The 16,736-nt window shown below is 36.8% G+C and overlaps 1 protein-coding gene across 4 annotated transcripts in view; it reads left to right on the top strand.

Moving 5' to 3' along the window:
• TBC1D5 (TBC1 domain family member 5) overlaps positions 1–16,736 on the top strand; it is a 288,784-nt gene that overhangs the window by 246,933 nt on the left and 25,115 nt on the right. For all 4 annotated transcript variants that reach the window (XM_027639073.1, XM_027639070.1, XM_027639071.1 and 1 more), the window contains one exon: positions 1,338–1,501. In XM_027639073.1, coding sequence (XP_027494874.1) covers positions 1,338–1,501 — 164 coding nt within the window. The remainder of the gene's footprint in view (positions 1–1,337; positions 1,502–16,736) is intronic.

The following is a 16,736-nucleotide window of genomic DNA, read 5'->3' as shown; positions in this document are numbered from 1 at the left end:
ACCCAGGTCCTTTCTTCGGTTTTGTCCTTTTTAGTCTGTTTGTGATAAATATGTGATGTTTTATTCTTTGCTAGTTCAATCTCTTTGCACTTAACAGTCTTTTTCAAAGAGGATATTTCAAATAAATTTGTATTTATTCCCTTAGGAAAATGTGAATGATTTAGTTGCAGAGGATCATGCTTGATGCTTGAGATGGTAGCATGAAAGCACACCAAAAACAAAGGAAAGGAAGAAGGGAGAACATAAACAGATTCACCAGAATAGCTGTCAAACAAGATACAGGAATTCTTGAGCATTAGTTTTATGTGGTATTTAACTTTTTTCCAGAATGGAAAACTCTAGAATTTCACCGAGTCACTGTAGCTTGACTTCATGATACACATGATAGAAAGATTTTTTAAAACTAGCATCTGTCCTAAAGCAAAATTTTCTTAATGAAAGTCAATGAAAACCGACATACTGGTTTGGGTTTTTTTCTTCTAATGGAAAAAAAAAATTAATTTGAATATTTAAAAATACTTTGTGGGCCTCAACTAGAAGAAATGGTCCTTCTCAAAGACTGCCTGACTGCGTACGTTGTCATGGTGAAGCACCCCAGGCTTCTACTCAGATGTCTTTGCTATGTCAGCAAACAATCTAGATTGTTTTTAAAAGCTCCATGAAATGACAATAAGTAACTATTGAGTAAACTCCATCAAAATGTCTTCTAGGTGGAGATGGCCTTAAAATTTGATGCATGAGAGCTTACATTCTTTCCCAAACATGACTTACTTTTTCCTACAGTAATTCTAAATATCCTCATCTAGATCTTCAGTGTCCAACCATTATTGGAATATGAAGGTCTTGTTCTTAGCCTTTTTTTGCAAAGTTTCACAGTTTATTTGTTGAGAGAAAAAAACTATTTCCGTTGTAGTGTTGATGAGATCAGATTGTTTTTTTTACTATGAGATGGTACTTTGCTCATGCCACATGAACGTCTTCAGTCTGTGGATATAATAGGGATATATGCTGAGATGGTATTTATATATATATGGTGTTGTGCATATATACATATATATACATATATATATACACACACATATATATATACTAGATAGTGTGTGGTTGTGTATATATCTATATATACACTAAGATGTTGTATTCTTCTCTCATACAAAAATTAAAGTTCCATATGAGAACAGTCCTTCAGTCTCTCAGTGCATGCTGACACACTTCAACATTTCATTCTGTGTTATCTCTGAATCTTGGTGAATGTCAGTTAAGACAAGGAGGTATTTACAGGGAAAAGAAACTGCCCACTGATTAACTCTTTTTATTATTTTATACTTACTTTACAGGCCAAAGTTCAAAAAACATCAGTTCATCTCCAAGCATAGAGAGCTTGTCTGGAGGACGTGAATTTACAGGATCTCCACCTTTGTCTGCATCAAAAAAGGATTCCTTTTTCAGCACCATCTCCCGCTCTCGTTCCCAAAGCAAAACTATGAGCAGAAAAGAGTCGGTGGGTTCTTCTAACTTTTTTAAGCTATTTTAATGCCACACTTCATCACCTGTTAGAGACACACATTTCTCACATGCATTGAGCACTTGCACTTGGAAGTGTTTCCCTAAACACACATTAATGGCCAAAGCAGAAATAAGCTATTTCAACCATTTCTGTTGAGTGACATCTCCATTATGGCTTCCATCCCATAATCCTACCTGAAATGAAACTGTGAAAGCACCTGTTGCCTCTGAGAAAGAGGAGAAAAATCCTGTAAGTTTGTTTGCTTTGTTAGACTTTTACTGTAGTCCTGAAGTTAATAAACAGTTCAGTGGGAAGCTTGAATGCTCAGCAGATCCAAACATGTCCATCTGTTGTCCCTGAAATTCCTTAACACATCAGAGGATTCCCAGTGTCTGTAGCATCTGTAGTCTGCAGTCACAGTTCTATTTCTTACACAGCTCTGACCTTTCATTTGGTCACAAGAAGCTAATATTTAAACAGGTTGTTCTCGTCCAAGAAAATGAGCTCTTATCATGGGTATGTTCCAAAGAAATTCTCATCCCAGGAAAGATATTTTAGGAGCGCTACTTTGATAAACATCGTATGCCATGGAACACAAGGATTCCTGTTTATTCTATATACACATTTCCCGTTGTCTCTGTGCTGAATAGAAAACTGTTACATTGTAGGTGTAACAAGATGTGTTTTTTGTAAGGTGAAGGCACAGTGGTTTTCTCCATTCTTTTTTCATAGATGTATACTCATATAACTTCCTGTTGATTTCAGTAAATAGGAATTGTAATATCCAGATTTCTATGTTGCACCATTCTTCAGGTGTTCAGAGCTAAATATTGCACAGAAATTTAATCTGAACATCTAAGCATTTTTTTATTTTAAACAGCAGAATCTTTATTAATAGCCACATCATGCTTTCAATTTGATATTCAAAATGTTCTAATGAAATGCACAACTATATGCAACTTTGTTCAGTTTTTGTTCATGAATGAGAGTGTTTAATTCTTTTTCCAAATGTTTTAATGTTGTCTAAAGACAAGTTGTGTTTTGTGGTTAGTCAGCACAAAGCTATAATTTTGGTTTGTGACCATTTAAAACATGTTGGATTTAATTTAAAGCTAAAGCAACAACTTAATGTCTCTCTGCTTGTCCTCCTGAGTTGAAGAAAAACAAATATACCAGTATTGAACTTTTCTTTTTATGTGGTTAATGAGATCTATATCCAGCTTTCGTTTGCAATTTTTATCCAGGCCAGAACTTGGGGTTCTCCTTAGTTCTCTAATAGGAGACAGGAGAATTTGCCATTATAATATTCATACTCAATTAAAATCCATTAATGATTAATGTGATTTTCAGGTAAATAATTTCCCAAAATCAGAATATTAATGTTTTCATCAAGAATTTTGGACAAAAACATACTCATTGTAACAGATTTGTTGTCCTTATGATAATTTTCAGTGGATTAGTAAACATGATAAACAAAGTAGGGTGTAAATTTTCAAAATAATTCTTTGAACTGTAACATGTAGCATTTTATGATTAAACAGCTAGAAAAGGGTTTAGGCTACTAAAATCTATTTTCTTGTGTTCAGTTTTTGACTGACCTTTAATATAGGAAAATTGAATTTGTAGTAGATCTGAGAGGAAAAGGTTTGTTTAAGTCTGTTCTCTGTTGCTCAAGACAATTTTGGGTTTTGTTTTCCTGTAAATTTCATGATACCTTGTTTTCCCTGTAGAGTAGAAAACCCCAGAGTTCTTCCTGAAATCCCAGTATAGTTGCATCAGAATTCTCCAGTCCTACAGTTGCTTCATTTACAGCTGTTTTTTGGAGGCAGAATGCTTGAAAACATAATGTTTCACATCTTTGTTTTATTTAGCAAACTGAACTGGTTTACATGTTTAATCTAATAATTATACAGATTGTGTTGTTAAGTATTGGGGAAATTGCCTTTGTTGGAATATTGCCATGCATCAATCTCTTTATAAAAAGGTGGTTTTAAATCAATTACTGTTGGTGGAACAGGTGAAATTAATGCCCTTCCCAAGCAAAGTGAAAATGCCATACATACATAAAAACACATTCTTCAACATAGAATTTTGAAAAGTTATTTTCACAGACCAGAGGGCATTACTGTAACAGTGTCATGGGATGAACAGGAATGTCATTGTCACAGATCACACCTGAAGTATCGTGTCCAGTGCTGGGCTCCCCATTACTAGGGAGACATGGATGTACTGGAAAAAGTCCAGCAAAGGACTATAAAGTTGATGAGGGGACTGGAGCATCTCTCGTATGAGGAAAGGCTGAGAGAGCTGGGAATATTCAGCCTAGAAAAGAGAAGGCTCAGAGGGGATCTCATAAATGCATGTTGAAGGGAGGACAGAGCCAGGCTCTCAGTGGTGCCCAGTGACAAGACCAGAGGCAGTGGGCACAAACTGAAACACAGGAGGCTCTGTATGAGCATCAGGAAACATTTTTTTGTTCTGTGACTGAGCAATGGCACAGGTTGCCCAGGCAGGTTGTGGATTCTCCATCCTTGGAGATATTCAGAAGCCATCTGGACATAATCCTGAGCAGCCACCCATGTTGGGTGGCCCTTCTTGAGAGGGAAGTTGGGCAAGATGAGCTTCTGTGGTCCCTTCCTACCTCAGCCGTTCTGGGATTCTGTGAGAGTAAGCTGGAATGTGACATGTCTAAATTCTTTCTTTCCTAAAGCCAGTACAAGTTGGACTTTCTCTGTGAGAGTTTTGATCAAAATTGATATTTAACTTGATTCATTGCCTCCAGGAATGTGTCTGTTTCTCATACTAACAACTTCTTAAGGTAGTAACATTTGGGTTATGTTTATTCTTCTTATATATTTATATATTTATATATATTTATTCTTCATATTTTTCCCCCTCAAATGCAAAGATCAATGAAGTGACTTTTTTACTTCTGTTGTCAGAAACAGATGTCCCCTCTTATTTAGTTAAGGAAATGAGTCTACAGCCTAAGGGCTGAATGCACAATATCAGATCATGTTTTGGCAGCCCATGGCATCCTGGTTTTTATCACATTACTGTTGAGTGACACTCAGCTCTATGTTAATATGAGGTCCACCAAATGTGTTTAAAAGTATTTCGTGCTCAGCACTGAGATGGTTCCCTACCCCTTTGTATCCCTTATGGCTTTCTGACAGGAATAACTTAAGTTGCAGTTTCTGGAGCTGTCTTACCATAAACAAATACAGGAATTTTGAATCTGTAATACACTCTAGTGCCTGCTATCTTCTGGCTGGGTCAGTCTTGCTGGAATAAAGTCCTTGAAAATTTCCTTTCGTAGCCTACCTACTGCCCTCTCCTCTTCCACAGATTTGAGAAATAGGGTGCATTTGTGGTCCATTTATTTCTAATTATGTTTTGTTTACATCTCCATCAACCATTTAAGACAGTCTACCCCTCTTTTTAACAAATAGCAAAGTTGCTTAGAGGTTGATTCTGGCAAATATGGTTGGCTGGTCCCAGTTTCTGGCTGAATATTCTGTAAATAGCTTTCAGGCGTAGAGATGTGCCAGAGAGGAAACTTTTGAGCCAAACAATATAAACATTTTTAAAACTTTCACTAAAAAAAAACCACAGGAAAAGACGGTTTTGACTGAAAAGAAAGTTTTGATTTGGAGAAACTGTATTTTTATAAGTAAATTTCTACATAAAAGGTTTCAAGTTAAGAAAAATCAAGTTATCCATTTGGAAAATATGCTAGTTAAAAATTTTCCGAGAAGGAAACATTTCTAAGGAAAATCTGAAGCAGTTTATTTTCTTTACTAAAATAATTGACAAACATGGCCGATCAGAATCCGCATTTCTTAGCAAAAATATCCTGAACAAAAGTGTCATGCATCATGCTGGTTTTGATTGCACAGACTTTTTAATTGAATCAAATTTGACAACATATGCTATTGTCCCCACAAGCATGTATAAACAACTGTTACTGTCTGTGATTTACATAGCTAGTCTGGCTGATTTGGAGTTAGTTATAAGTACCCCTACAGGTTAGAAAATTAATGTATGCCATTATTTTAAATTAAATAGGCAGGCATCTGCTCTACTGATTTAGGAACCTGATTTTAAGCATTAAACTTGACAGTTCTGCTCAAGGAGAAGTGGTATACAAAACCCAAAGAGATAATAAATACTCAACAACCACACCAATAAAATTATGCATGCAAAAATTCCTTTGAAAAAGAGCGTGTATTTTGTACACGGTACACATCTTGGAGTTGGTTTTTATTCCCATTTATGTTTTCCCTTACTGTTATTATTAAAATCTCTTTAAAATGTTTTAAGCAAAATACTTGTCAGCTCATACTTACCAATGCCAAACATTTATTTGGAAATACAAATGCAATGATGAAATGTCCTCTTTTAGTTAGACATCATAAAATGTGCCCAGAATAAGTTAGTGACTGTGTACAGCAGCCAAGTTTTTGATCAGTGTGTTGGAATTTTATGCCTAAAGTTAAAGACTTTAATTATTCTTACTTCCATTCAGTTTAACAAACTTTAGTGCCTTAATGTTTAACTGCAGTTAATACTGGAGGACATATGTCTTCCTTATTCTGATGTGATAGGACAATTCAGACACCTCAAAAATGCAATTTATTTAATACTTCAGTGCTCTAATTTTAGGGTTAGATGAATAGAATATTAAATTTCGGATGCTGACAGATCACATGAAAAGAGTTCGTAGAAAAACCTCTGAGATATTTTGGAAGTGTGATTCTTTTCTTGGTTGCCTTCCTCAGGCTCACATAACATCCTGTAACTCAAATGAAAGAGCTGAAAACAGTACAAGAAAAATTAAGTTGCCTTTTATAGTGTTTATTAGAAATACTTGCAAGTTTCTTATAATTTTGTAAAATGACAGCTGTATGCATGAGTGGCAGCTTTGAATACTAAAGCTCCTTATCTTTTTTGGAGTGATTCATTTCAGGGAAAATGAACTGTACTGTGATAAAAACAGGAAGTTAATTGCTTAGAAAAAGAAGATGAATAAAAACCCCAGTGGCTCTGCAGTGCTTTTTCTGTCATATTACGAGCAATAAACATGTATACAGAACAGATCTGTGGGGCCATTTGGAAGATTTTAAAAATGTCAGTGCAAACTGTTATCTTTCTCTGGTACCAAAGATTCAGATACGTGCAGCTGAATAATACTTGCCAGCAACTTCTGCACAGAAGCAAATTAGAATAATACCACTTGAAAGAAGGCAGTAAGAACTTTAAACATTATTGGGCACCCCTATAAAACTGTCAGGAAGAATTTAAAAATTACCAAAATCATGAATGAAGGAGACTATCAACAATGTTTACAAAAGGATCAAAGTGACTTAAAAGACAAGAAGTGTGATGCTTCACTTCACAGCAATAGTGTTACCAGCAGCAGCTACAGGACTTAACTCTGTGTATCCTCTTTCCATACAGTAATCATGAAGTTAATGTTTCAGCATCCCAGGGGCAAAGAAAAACATATCTGAGGATCTGTGTTGATAGTTTGAGCTGACCCTTTTTCCTTTTCACTAGAAATCTCATCTCTTCATCCTGCTCTTTTAAGATAACACCACAAAATTACTGTCCATTTTTGTGCAGAACTGAGAGACCTGCACTGAACTCTCAACAAAAAAATGGATGTGGATGAGAAACACCTCTCTAAATCAGGCCATTGTTTTAGTTGGGAATTTTTTGAGCAGAAAAGGTTTCTGTGTTTGGAAGATATTTTTTCTACTGAAATAGATTGTGGATATATGTTTAATAGCTTGATTCTTATTTTGTCTGTGTCTTGTTAAATCAAACAATTACCAATAAAAACATCAAAACTTGTACTTCTCTTATTTTAAGAGTGTAGTATAAATGGTGTATGTTTACAGTCCCTTCATAATCATTATACTTAAGTTTTACCCTCCTTAAGCTCTGAACAATGTAATCAAAAATTCTAAAACCGCTAAATAAATGATCCTACTCTGGTCTGCATCCTCAGTCATGTTAGAAATCATAGAAAAGGTCAAATACATCCAGCCTGACCAGAGGAAAATTTAGCGAAACTATTTTGCAACTGATGCTTAAAAATATTTTAAATGAGTATGAGTTTAACAAAGGATGTACTTTGAGAGTCCTTCATAAAGGACCGTGTGTATGTCGAACTATGTATATTAGAAAGCTTATTCAGGCAGCAAAATGAAGCAGCATAATTACATAAGTACCTCACACCTAATCAACTGTTCCAATAAGATTCAACCAAATACTTAAGTAATATAATATTAAAGCACGGAGCATGAACTTTATTCATTGCAGAATATATGTGTATTAATCATTCCATATCCATATCCATACTCAATCTGTATGCATTCAACAGTACTTACCACGTTGTTTCAGAGAGCTTGAAAATCATAAAATGGTGAGGTTATTTCCCCTGCTCACATTTCTCTTACATTTGCCACAGTGGGCTTATGCAGTCCTAAAGGCTGGCAATGTGTGTACCAGATGGGCAGAAAGCCCATCAGAAGTGATAATGAAAGTAATGGAGAAAATGGGATTCTTGTTCACCTATATGTTTATTTATAACTATTTCCAAAATACTTGCAGTCATACCATCTAAATTAATATATCAGTTTTATTATTTATGAAGAAATATTCCAATATTCTTCAGTCAACAATCTCAACAGCAGCACTGGGAGAAACCTTTTATCAGAATTTCTGTTCAAAGGGGTAATTTCTAGTACCCTACAGCTCTTTCTGTTCTCATCTATTCACTTACAAAGTGAATTACTACCTATTTTCTCAATTGTTCACTGCCTACCCATCCACAGTCATTTATGCACAGCCTTTTGCATTCCATGGAATTTGCAGATTTTTATGGTTTTTATTGTGGCAGTCCCACAGTGCAGTGCCAGCAGTGGAGTTGTGCAGTCAGCAGTAGGTGAGTCTCCCAGGTCATGTGTCTGCTTGCGGAAGAGGTTTCTTTCCATCCCTCCTTTCTTTGTCTCCAGGCAGGAGCTTTCTCCATTAGTCATGTTTATCCTTCTCCATCTTCCTGGTAAGGAAAAATTGTGTGGGCATAGAAGTGGAGTATGTTTAAGAGAAAAATGCACCCAGATCACATGAAAACAAGTCCTGCTCGTGCTCCATTAGTACAGTTGCTGGTTTCTAGCTCTGCAACAGTGAGGCTGGTGCACCTGGAAGCTGTTCCAATAATAGGTTTGACAGCGGGAGCTACTTTGGAAAACTTCCAAGCCCATGGTCCTTTGCCACTAATATCTCCAGGCAAGGTGGAATGTGGCAAACTAAGCTGATTCCAACAGCGTGACACTGGCAAATTGACTTTGAACTGTTTAAGATGGAAATTCAACAGCAGGACCTGGTGTTTAGAAGCTGTTAGCCAGAACTTCAGCTATTTTCAGGATTTTAATTGAAATGAAATGTATCTGTCATGGGGTAAGATCTTCTGAAGCACCATCTTTCATTTTCTTCCAAATTTCTGTATATTTTTAGCTTTGGTTTTAGAGGCAGTAAATCAAATAAATGGATAATCATACATCAATACAATAAAAGAGATATTTTGCCTCAAATTCACTAATCTTAGTAGAGTTTATAAATAAATATGGATTATAAATAAATATTGTTTATTTATAAATAATAAATAAACATATAAACTCCTAAAACTAGGGGGGCAAGAAAGAGAAACAGAGTTATTCTAGTTTGGAAGAAGAGGATAAATAGTTGATTACAAATTCCTGTTTCTTACATTTCAGAAAAGCTGCAGATACATAATGCTATCAAATACACATGTATATGTATTTCATCCATCTTAGAGTATGAAAACCATAATTTTTCTTGCATTTAGAAATTGTGGGTCTCCTCAACAAATACTTACTCTAGAATGGTAGAAATTTGGATGTTGGAAGAAAGTTCCTAGGTCATTGGTTATTCTGAATCTGAGTTGCAGCCCCTTTCAGTTTTGTTGGGGCTTGTTTTCTGTCTTGAGCAGGATGTTAAGTACAGAAAGGCTGACATTCTTGTTCATTTAATCCTTTACTAATAATCTGTTGGTTCTGTTTATATGTGCATAGCTTGGACAAGCATTGTGAGATGCCATTCCTCACTGTGTTGTTACTGAAAGCACACAGAGGAAGGAAGGATCCTACTAATGCCCAAAAATATGTGCCTTTGCAGGTGAATGCCTTCTAGCATTTTAATTTATTGCCAAATTTGTCTTGGTCTCATCCTAGCTGAACATTTTTATCTGTATTATAAAATTCCTTTCTTGTCTTTGGTACTTTTTTTCAATCACAGCCCTCTGAACCAAATACTTTTTTTTTGTGGTGTTGATACATAACCTGATTTAGCTTGGCTCCTAGGAGTCACAGTGGATATTTTGTTGACCTTTCTTTCACTTTTAATTTTTTCTTATTTTTTTTCTCAGTCCCATTTCCCCCACCGCTTTCAGGGGGCTGTCACAGACGTACGTTCACTAATGATTCTGCAGTGGCAGTTCTGTTTCAGGTTTTAAAACAGGTAATTATTCTTCTGAATTTACTTCTTTGAGCAGAAGAGGATGCACCGTACCTGAAATGTTTTAACTTTGATGGCACTACATTTGGAATGTAGACTTCTATGATTACTCTTTGCATAATTCATTTGTGCTTACCTTGATGTCCTCTGATGTATTTTGAGGTATACAGTACTACCAGAGAGCAAAATTGGAAGGCAAGAGGTCAAAGTAATGATACAACAGAGGAGAAAAGAGATTTAAAACCAAAAAGTTGCTTCTGTAGGTTTTATACTCCCCTTATCCTTCTTTAAGGTGGGTAGCTACATCACAATTTACTGTTAATATGACAGAGAATCTGTTTATGCTTTAAGGGTTCTAATCTAGAAAAGTACTGAAATAAGTATGTAACTATCAGTAAGTATGAGATCTGAGCAACTACACCTACTAGCGCTACACAGTGAAATTAAGAGAAATTTTAAAGAATAGAAAAGAAAAAAGGGAAGAAAAACGTTCCTACTTAAGCTACCTCCTACCATCATGGTAAAGTAGTCTGAGTTAAAATGGTCGAGAAAAAACCATGAACAGGAGTTAAAATGGTATAAAATAAAAACATGGCTCACGTTTACTGTGTATGCAGTCTAAAGGAACAAAATATATGTTTTTATAGGATTTATCTTAAAGTACTGCACTTAAAATGTTTAAAGTTTATGAGAGAATATTCAAAATAATAAAAAACAGGCAGTTGTAAAGATGTGAAGAACACAAAACATGAGTAAGGTATACTTGGAAATATATTAAGCATGGGGATACTTTAGTTAGCACAGGGACATTGAAATATTGGCAGGTAATAGTTCAGCACAGGAAATCAATACATAACCTCTACTTCTGGAGGAATTAGTATCTGAAGGCAGTATCTGTACTTCTTTATGTCCTCCCTGAGTAGTACATTAATATTTGAAATAATTCCATTTTGTGCAAAAATTTTACAAGTACCAAAATTCTCAGTGGAAAAATGACAATATACATTCCACCCCTGACCATGATGTGATTAATGAACTTTCGTCTAATCATTTTGTAGCCCCTTCCACACAGAAGAAACTTTCTCTAAACATCTGCAAAGCAAATGCCTTATGAAAACTCTCTTAAGAATTTCATCTTTTCATCGACAACAGTTTGGCTTCATGCTGAAGCCATGTCTAGAAGACTGACTAATATAGCCATATTGTTTCCATGTCCTCCCCATATGTGTGTCTCCAGCCATCTGTTGTCTCTTGGCTTACACTGTGAAGTCCTTTAGAGAAGCAGGATTTTTCTTTTTGTTTGTACAGCGCTCAACAGAGCAAGTCCTTGATCCTGATAAGGGACCATGAGTGATACAGTTAAATAATAGATAAATTAGTAAATAAAATAAATTAAAATTTTGGGTTAAGTTCTGCTGTATATAATTCATTGCTGAGAAACAGTGGTTTCTAGTTTAAATGTCAGCATATGCTGAAGACTATTCTGTGGCTGTCATAGAACATAAAAAAATTATGGGGGTGTCAACCAACATTCAGCTGTCAGAGATTTAAGATTATAAGGTTAAATCTTATATTTAATTCGTAGAGTAGAAAATTAAATAAATTCTGACAAAGTGGAAACAGTAACCACTGTTTTTTAATCAAGGAAAAATTGCATAAAATTTTGCATAAAAATTGCATAAAAAAGGCAATTTATGCCATGCATCTGAATCTTCTTTGACATGTAAAATGCTGCCAACATCCAAAAGTGGTTTCTTCTAAAACTATATTTCTTCAGACCTTCCCTTGTGTAGGTTGCCAAGTTCAAGTACCCTTACCCATATCCACAAACCTTATTGCAGCTTGTAAAGCAATGAGCTGCAAAAGGATAGGATTACAATGTCAAAAGTATAAAACTTTCTGTAATCTGTTCTTGAATGTGCTGACCACTTTCAGTTATTTGCAGCTGTTTTTCTGAAACAGTAAAATTTGATGAAAAACAGGGCATGGTAGAGGCATTGCTGATCTCATTATGAGCTCAGGAGAGAAGGAAGGATATAAAAAATTTATTTCCATAGCTGTCTTTGTAAAGGTGAGAAGATAGATGAAAGGAGGGGTAATAAAAAGGGAAGAACAGGCTTTGGACAAATGAAGAGTACAGAACCATATAGACTAGGGAGAAGAAATAGCAAAGAAATGGCAAATAATTAATCATGAAGGAATTAGTTTTCATGGCAAAAGAAAAAAGGAAATATAACAATGTAAGGAAAGTTCTGAATGGGGATAAGAAAAAAGACAAATATGAGAAACATAAATGTAAGTCAAGTTTTTTACAGATTCAGTCTTGTGAAAACCAGGAGATATGTATATGAAGGCATTCAGAGTCTTGCTTTGACTGAAGACATCAATTCTAGCCTGCTTTATATTGTTAGTGAAATGTAAATCAGTGTGACATCAAAAATAAACTACTTCCTTTTCATTCTTGTGTTCAATTCAAAATGTTATTGGTTATCAGTAAGGTTATCTACATCATCTGCAAGGCTGAAGGTGTGGAAAAGTATTTTGAAAACCCTGGGACAGAATTTTCAGAAAGTATTGGTTTTCTGTGAGATTGTATATGTCAGTTTGCACATCTTGGTCTCCCATGTGTGATGCAGTAATTTGTTTGATTTGTTGCTTGATTTGTTCTTCTTCTTCATAATGCAACTCCAAGTATTAGAAAATACTGCGCTTATATGCTTCATAGAATATGTTGTTCAGTAAGCTGACATTGATTTTTTATTTTGGTTAGTAAGTGTATTTTGTGGTCAGCTGGTTAATTTCTGAGAGCTGTGCCTGAATGAGTTGGAATCATAGTTTGCATGTTTCTGATGCTGTTTGTGTCAGATCAGCTGAAAAGTCGGTTTCTCAACAGAACATAGACCATACTGGTTTTCTCTTGACTTATGTTTGGCCTGTTTGATGAATTTTTAAATGTCTGTTCATGCATGAGAGAGATCAAATCACCACTGCTATTTGTACACAAAGTAAAAGTGGTATCCAGACTACTCATTGTCTTAGCACAGTGAAACACAGAAGTTTGCACTTAGATGAAAGTACAATATATATTGTCTAGACAAGGATTGAGATTGTCTGCACAGTGATGGTTATAAATGAGTTTTTTCATCTAATGCTGCTAAGAATTTGACTTTAGAATACTGAAAAAAGTCCTTATTTCTGAGGGCCTTTCTGATTTTGCTGCTTACCTTTACAGAACTATTTTAGAAAAGTGCTATGAAAAGATTAGTCTTAGAAATGTTGATTAGAAGAGTCTTCTGCTCAAGCTGCTACTTGGAGCAGGTCACTAGCATCAGAACAGTTCAGTGACTTTAAATAGAATATAAATATAAATAACCTCTTCCAGTGCTACACTGCTCTTCTAATGAAGAAAATTTTCCTAGTGACCAATTTGAACCTTCCAAGGGGCAGTTTTGGGCCACAGTTCCTTCTGTATCATCTGGGAAGAGCTTGATTACCTCATCTTTGTCATTCCATGTAGTTGCAGGCTCTCAGGAGATCCTCTTTGGGCTCTTTTTCACCAAAATAAAAAAGCCCAGCTCCCTCAGCCTGTCCTCTATACCTGTAGCCTTCATAGTAGCCCTGCACTGAAACCTCTCCTGTTTCTCAGTGTCCTTCTTGAACTGCAGGCCAAAAGCAGTATTAAAGGCAAGGGCTCAAGAGCATGAAGCAGAGGGGTTTAATGACTTTCCTGGATCTGCTGACCACATTCCTTGTAATGTAGCTGGGTGCAACTGTTTACATTATTCATGATAAGCGAACTTTATTAGTTTGGAAACAGCTCAACAGCAACTGTAGCCTCCATATCCTTTTCAGCAGAACTGATAGTAAGTTCCTTCCCCGTCTGCACTGGTGTGTTGGGGGTTTTTTCTCCTCAGGTGCAGAATTTTGCACTTACTGAAATTTCTGAAACAGGAACCTCAAAAAGGTTTCTCTTGCCTAGGCTTCAAGCATCTCCTGGTGTTTGTGGATTGAGGTTCTACCAGTCAGCACAGCAACCAAACCTCCCAATTTTGCATCATCTGAAAATCTACAGAGTGTATGTTCTGTCTCCTTATATGAGCTGTTGGTGAAGAGCAGTCCATTGTTACTATGTTTATTTCCAAACACCAACTGGACATCAAGATATTGACTCTGTTCTTTAAGTTCGGGGTTCTGAACAATTTTCAGCCCATGTAGAATCCTTTCATTCAGCCCATACTTCATCATATTATAAATGATGATGCTTTTGGAAACAAGTGTCAGAAGCCTAACTAAAGTAAAAATACATGGCATTCACTTCTCTCCCTTCACGTGCATGCCCAGTCATTTCATCATAGCAGGCAACCAGATTGGTCAAGCATGATTTGCTCTTGGTAAATCCTTGTTGACTTTTGTTGATTATTGTCTTGTCCTTTACATGTTGAAAATTGATTCCAAGAGGACATGCTCCACGATTTTTCCAAGGACTAAGGTGAGGCCAACCATTATATAGTTCCTTAGATACTCCTCCTCACTCTTCTTTAATATGTAGGTAAAATTAACCTTTCTGCAGTCATCAAGGATGTTCTGTAATATCAGTGGGTTTTCATAGATGATAGCCAGTGGTGTTGCAATCACCTGGTCAGGTTTTTCAGCACCCACAGAGGTATCCCATGTGGTCCCGTTGCCTTTGATTGCATACTGCTTCTTCAAATATTCACCAAATTATGCCCCTCCCCTCCTCCCCCCCTCAGCTATTCTTCTCCCTCCCAAACTGTAGATTCAGAGGTCTAGGAGCAGAGTTGGCCTAAAATGTGAGGCAAAAATTGTATTGAGTGCTGCAGCCTTTTCTGTATGATGTTGTTGTCTTGTCTCCCTTAGTAAGCAACAGACTTACATTTTCTTTGAATCTCCTTTTGCTGCTCTGCATACTTGTAAAATTCCTTCTCATTACCTTTTAATGTCCCCCATTAATTTTAGCTCCAGCTGGGTTTTGTCCTTCCTAGTTTTGTTCATGTGCCCAAACAATGATTGTGTGCCTGTCCTTTGTTTCCTGTCATTGTTACCACACATGTGCTGTCCATTTCCACCATTTCCATCTCCATATGTGCTTTTCCCATTTTAATTCATTAAAAATCTCCTTACTCAGCCAAGTAGACCTTCTGCATACTTTGTCTATATGTGCTTCTTCCTCATATATTTCTGGATTAGGTCCCTGTTCAGGGACAAAGTTCTTCCCGCTAGATTAGCAAATCTGTTCACAAAGAGATTCTTCCCTCTCTTTGCCAGATAGACCTGTTCTTTAAGATGTCTGTCCTCATCAAACTGGGTGCCACAAGCAAAATAGCTGAAACCCATCTAATGCCACCAGATACGTGGTCTCCCCGATACATCTGCTGCTATCCAGGCTTCTCCCTTTTGCCACAGGATTAGAGAGAAACAACACCAGGTTTCCTATCCCCTTCACCATTAGGTGACCCCAAACAGTCTTTCACAACACCACAAACTGTGCCTCCATGCAAGCAAGAAACCCCCCTAGTTGATGAGTCAGGTTGGAAAAGAGTCACCAGCCACTGACTGTCACTCATCACTTTCTCTAGGTAGTGCTCTGATACAATGTCCAACCTCAGTTCTTAGTCTGAGGGAGCTTGTTCTTCCTCGCTGCACCACTGGTCAGCCTTTCTGCTGTCAGAAATCACAAGCTTCCAATTTCCTCCCTCTCAGAAGCGTATGTCTTCTTCCCACTGTGTCTTGTCTCAGTTGTACCGTCCCTGTCTGTTGCATGAGGTTTTACACCTTGAAAGATCTTGTTAATCACCTGTTAGTAACCCCTGATGCACTAAAACACACCTGCCTCTTCTTGCAGCTCCTCACCTGCTGCTGCAGCAACTGCAACAGAACAAATTCGGCTTCAGGGAGGTCACCCTCAGGGTCCTCTGCACAGAGGTTGCCACAGCACTGCTGATGACAGCAGAGGCAAGGGTTATGCCTTGTAGCAAGTCATCACCATTTGGGTGTTGTCTTGTGCAAAAAGCCCAGAGTCTCTGATGCGTCAAGTGCCAAATTCACTGTCTTGTTTATTTGAACGTCCCACTGCCAGCACTTCTTGGTGCCCTTCCCAAGGATGCCAGATAAGTCAGGAACCCTAGGTACAGTCACTCAGCCTTGTGCAAGATTTCCCACTTGGCAGGAGACCTCTTGTACTGTCTGTGAGTCCCCAGCCACAATACTCTCCTCTGTGAACGTTAGGTCTGCTGAACACTTCTGCTCCCCAGGTTGGATCCTAGCGAGTGGGAAGAATGGTGGATGTAGTCTTTTACTCAGCACCGGTCTCACTTGCCAAAAGAAGAGGTACTGTTGTACAATCAAGAAGGTCAGTTTCCGAATCTGCTTGGATGGATTGAGCTGTCCAAAAACATCTTAAGATCAATTTTTCTGCAGTCTCGTTCATGAATAAGAAAAAATGTAGTCTGGGAAACATGGAAACATTTATTACTAGCAGTTAAATTTTCTTATTCACTTGTAGGAGATAAACTGGGGTTCAAGTACTTACTAATGATTTTAGAATTTGATTATGTTATTTTATTGTAGAATGCTCAAATATTGTCACATTTCCCTGTCTTACAGCTGCACTTGCAGTGCCAGTCGCAATTGAAAGTTTATGGTAGATTATTTCTTGCAGTCACTA

The sequence above is a fragment of the Corapipo altera genome, unplaced genomic scaffold, assembly GCF_003945725.1.
Source record: "Corapipo altera isolate COAL_440 unplaced genomic scaffold, ASM394572v1 44, whole genome shotgun sequence".
In the NCBI taxonomy this organism is placed as follows: domain Eukaryota; kingdom Metazoa; phylum Chordata; class Aves; order Passeriformes; family Pipridae; genus Corapipo; species Corapipo altera.
The sequence above is the reverse complement of the archived record's forward strand: the minus strand, read 5'-3'. Positions and strand labels throughout refer to the sequence as shown.